At 39.6% G+C, this 5,076-nt stretch overlaps 1 protein-coding gene across 1 annotated transcript in view; it reads left to right on the plus strand.

Annotated features, from left to right (window-relative positions):
• LOC310951668 (potassium channel subfamily K member 2-like) overlaps positions 1-4,599 on the plus strand; it is a gene marked incomplete at its 3' end in the record, with an annotated part of 10,098 nt that extends 5,499 nt beyond the window's left edge. Inside the window, exons 6-8 of the mRNA XM_083920003.1 lie at positions 906-1,092; positions 1,193-1,332; positions 4,261-4,599. Coding sequence (XP_083776129.1) covers positions 906-1,092; positions 1,193-1,332; positions 4,261-4,599 — 666 coding nt within the window. The remainder of the gene's footprint in view (positions 1-905; positions 1,093-1,192; positions 1,333-4,260) is intronic.
• Positions 4,600-5,076: the final 477 nt, after the last annotated feature.

The raw sequence follows: 5,076 nt of genomic DNA on the forward strand, positions 1-5,076 counted from the left end.
GAATATTATGATTAAGGCTGAGGACAGAGGACAAAAGTTCATTGTGTAAGCGTGTGTGTTCGGTGTGTGTTTGTCAAAGCTTTTTCTTTTCCAGTGCACCCAGGGGACCAATTTATGGAATACTATTACCATACATATATATATATGTATATATATGTCCCATTGCTATATATATATTATATAATAAAGTCTGGTAAAATTAGGCCCTTTTTACCTAATGACCTATTATATATATATATATATATATATATATATATATATATATATATATATATATATAAAATAAGTTTTAGTCATTAGGTAAAAAGGGAACAAGGCAATAGCTTTAGAGTATAGGTAACTGTTTAATATGTGCATGACAATGTGTTTCTATTAAGCCTTTAAAATAGCTTATAATCTAACAATAAACATGTTTATAATGCCATTATTAACACTGATATAGTCTTAGCGCATAATGTAAGTGAGCATCTTATAAGGACTTATAAGGCTCTTATTACCTATTAACTAACGCTTATTACATGGACCTTAATATATTCTCTAATAAAGCATCAAAATCAGTAACATGAGCCCGTTTTTCCCACTTTGTTAGATGTGATGATGCTGTGGTTTGAACCACAATTACCTCTCACTGCTGGATAACATACATTTATGTATGTTAGCATAAAATATCTAAATTGGTTTCTGGTGTGTCTGTGTTTCAAGCACTTGCTCGCTGCCACACCAACACTTTCAGTCAAATCATTCACAGGTTTACAATCTACAGCTTTCCTCAACTTTTGTACCACTCATATCCAAAGACTTTCAACAAACATTGAGAACCAAAGCTTAATGTGTGTTTGCAGTGATCAAAAAGACCAAACACACGTTGTAAAGGTTGATTATCTGTGCCTCTCTCTCTCCTGCAGCACTGGGACATCAGTCAGACAAAGATCCGGGTCATCTCCACGCTGCTGTTTGTGCTGTTTGGCTGCCTGCTGTTTGTGGCGCTCCCGGCAGCCATCTTTAAACACATCGAGGGTTGGTCTGTGCTGGAGTCCCTTTACTTTGTGGTCATCACCTTGACTACCATAGGATTTGGAGACTTTGTAGCAGGTACGAACACATGAATACTGAATACCAACGCAGGCCCTTTCAACCTGTCTGTCTCTCTGCATCATACCTGTTACACTTCTGCTTCTGTCTCCGTGTCTAGGTGGCTCAGAAATAGAATACTTAGATTATTATAAACCAGTTGTATGGTTCTGGATTCTGGTGGGACTGGCCTACTTCGCTGCCATCCTCAGCATGATAGGAGACTGGTTCAGAGTCATCTCCAAGAGGACAAAAGAGGAGGTGAGAGTTTCCTTTACTCCTTCATTCATTCCCCTTTTCTAATTTCTTTAACAACTCCCTGTTGTCACTTTTTCCGCTTTTCTATTTCTACATCCCTGTCAATACATCATTTTCCACCCTCTTTGTCTCCTTCAGTATAGTGACACACAGGTTGTTTGTGCTACAGTGCCATGTCCCCGCCTCAACTTTTGCCCTATGCTTAACTTCATTTCAATGATAAGACTGTTTTCTAATCCAATCTCACTGTCTGCCACCCAAACACATAAACGCAGTCTTATGGCATTACATTAGAGAGAGAGAGAGAGAGAGAGAGAGAAAGAGAGAGAGGAGGTAATTTGGACAATGTGTGATGATGTCCTCATCAGAAAATGTATCCAATCAAACTGTGTGTGCTCTGAATATAACACAAGATGTGCAAATACACTTGGTTTTCACAGGAAAGACCCCTAAAACAACAACATGTAGTTTTTCAATCGTTATAATATATTTCCAAGACCCTTGTGATGGTACATCAACTTGCAATAAGTTTAATGACCCATCTGTCGTATCCTCACGGAGTCTGTATCGCTTTCACTGGCACAATGTAACTTCAGATAGCGGGTCGACACCTGTGCGCAAAAAAACAACAAAAATACGACTGCTTTACGGCATACGTCCCCCATGAATTATATCCATTTGATATTACGTGCTGAGGTATAGGCCACTCTACCTGGGATGAAGACATTCCACTCGCTGGTACTTCTGGCTTGGGCAGATGTATACGTGTATCCTTGGCTTGTCAACAAATGCACGTGTATCCCCTGATCATGTAACTATGACAGCTTTTACAACAGAAAATATTGTTCCCCAACTAAGGAGGGAGCCCGCGAGCAACGATATATAGACAACGCCTTTGTTGTAACTAGACTTCACCGATAAGTATAGATTAGTTAATATAGAGAGTGTGAATATAGATTTGGTCAAACATTTGAGCCAGTTCTTCACTAACAAACATATTCTAATAGAAGAGTTTCAGGGAACATGACTCGTATCTTTGACAAGAACATACTGACATGACATAGTGTACCCATGAGTAAGACATAATTAGTTGAATGATTCTGGTTTGCAACTGTAACTGTTAAGTGGCAATGTATTTGTGTGTGTGTGTGTGTGTGTGTGTGTGTGTGTGTGTGTGTGTGTGTGTGTGTGTGTGTGTGTGTGTGTGTGTGTGTGTGTGTGTGTGTGTGTGTGTGTGTGTGTGTGTGTGTGTGTGTGTGATTATGCTCCCCCTGGGTTCTCATGCTGAAGTCCTGCTGTGATACGTCACAATCGTACTGGCCTGTAAGAGTGAGTGTGTTATTATCATTAGTAACTGGAGGCGTTACATTACAAGTGTGTCCACTTCAGTGGTGTGCACAGAGACCTTTGTGTCCCTTCAGTGATAACAGCACAGTCCCATTTTAATGGGATATAAGGACAAAGGTAAAACATATTAGTGTCTCTTCCTTTCTGTGTGTCAGCCTGCCTTTTCTTTTTTGTTTTTTGTGGATTTACATGCAGTGAATCATTTAAGAATGAAAAGAGAAAACCTAGCTGTACCGATTAGCAGTAATTGGTCTGTCAGGCCATTAACTGTCATTATACTTAATGTTTGTAACATTCGTAGTAAAGGTACAGTACAGAACATACAGTTTACTCTCATTACGGTGACTGAGCTCTAACATTACTAGGAAATGTCCGAGGCAATTAGCAATTACACAGTGAGAAAGCACTTTCCCTCCCTTTTCGCGTGTCACAGTTTATATCTTGAGTAAAAAAAACGAGGCGGTGTGGAAAATAAAACTCTATTCATATCAGACTCTGATGTGTTTCATTCATTTAAATTAAGATGTACAGAGAGTAACGCAATGGCTGTGTTTCCCCCAAATTTATCTCTAAATAAGACTCTCTTTTTTAATACTCAGATATTTCCGGTTTGGAAGTCAGGTTAAAAAGAATATGTCAGCGTGATGGCTGCAACATAATGTCTCTGCTGTGTGTGTGTGTGTGTGTGTGAGAGAGATTGATACTCTGTAGAGTCCTATCTAGTTGCAGATACATTGTTGTAATGTAGTTGACTTCCTGGTTAGTGACATCGTGTGCTCTGAATACTCTCTAACTCTAGCACTCTGAGGCTTTGTCGTACTTTTTAATCTTCTATAGTCTGAGTTATGTGAAAACGCAACACAAGAGAAATATATTAGACATCTCGCACATCGGACATATTAAACATATCTGCAGATTCTAAGAGTCACAGACGTGTTAAATATTATGTGTTGAAGTGTAAGGCCTTTTGTAAAAAATAAAAACATTTAAATGAATGAATCTGAAAACTTCTCACGGACACCTTGGCAGAGTGCCACGGTCCCCACTGCTCTAGATAACTAAAGGACAATACCGTGCATGTCATAGACAAAGCAAATCATACTCAGAGGACAAAAAAACAATAAAAGACAGTCAAACATGGACATCATAAAGGAGAAAGAGAGAGATTCGGTCCTGAATTCATGGATGTCTGTCAGTGAATAAAGCATTTTCTGAGCGGTCACAATTTGAATGAAATTGCTTTAACACACAGAGATAATACAGTTTATAGTACATTTGTCAAAAAGACTGTCATAGAAAAATTTCAACAAATCCTCTGCATTATAATTTTTTTCTATTATTCTGAACTAAATGGTTGCCTGGGAAATGTTCTGCAGTAATGCACAGTGCTATTGTTACAAGCCTTCATCATACAAACCCACCAGAAAGGTTTTTATTTCTCTCTATTTTACATTTTTTGCCATTTAACTTCACAAAGTCATCAAAACAGGAATTGTTTGTGCAACAGTTTCAAGTATCAAACCTGCCATCCGTGTGCATCCATCTGTAATATCTACTTACTTCACTCTCTCCTTCTCTCCACAGGTAGGAGAGATCAGAGCTCATGCTGCAGAGTGGACAGCCAACGTCTCAGCAGAGTTCAAAGAAACACGGCGACGTGTTAGCGTTGATATCTACGATAAGTTCCAACGTGCCACCTCGATTAAGCGCAAACTGTCCTCGGAGCTTGGCTTCAGCCCTGGCCCTGAGCTCACTCTGCCCCGGAGGACAGCGTCGGTCAATTTCAACGATGAACGGGACAGGAACGAGAGGGAGGCCATGCTGCAGGGCCTGACGACACCTCTGGCTAGAAACGGCGGTTTGTTCATGAACGGTTTAGACCCAGAGAGAGGAGATGTCCCATCCTCTGAATGCCTCAATTAGAAAGAGGACAGTCAACACCATCAAGGTCTTTCCACTTGTCATCATCGGTGGCATCAGCGCTGAGAATGAAGTTTTTTATTCACAAAGCAAGTAACAATGAGAGAGTGGTACTTTGTGACCCCAGCAGATACATCTCCACCCCTGCAGAGATGTAAGAACACTTCACTTCAGTGGATCTTTGACAACGGGACACATTTTATCACCTTCATCCCATCAGTGAAACAAAGATTATGAAGATGAACATACAGAAAACGAGTTGATCCTGTTGATCTCTTTCAACTTAATCTCACTCAGATCTCGGAATAAAGCAAACTTGCCATTTGATGAAGATTTGGGCTCAACAGTGACCCTGAAGGACAAAATAAATTAACATTTCCAACATACTGTATACATAAAAGTACAGTATTTGGTGACCTTAAATGTCCATGATGCCCATCTGTATGCAGCGCTCCAATAATTTACGTTCTAACAATTTAG

This window comes from Echiichthys vipera (genome assembly GCF_963691815.1).
Source record: "Echiichthys vipera genome assembly, chromosome: 1".
NCBI lineage: Eukaryota > Metazoa > Chordata > Actinopteri > Perciformes > Trachinidae > Echiichthys > Echiichthys vipera.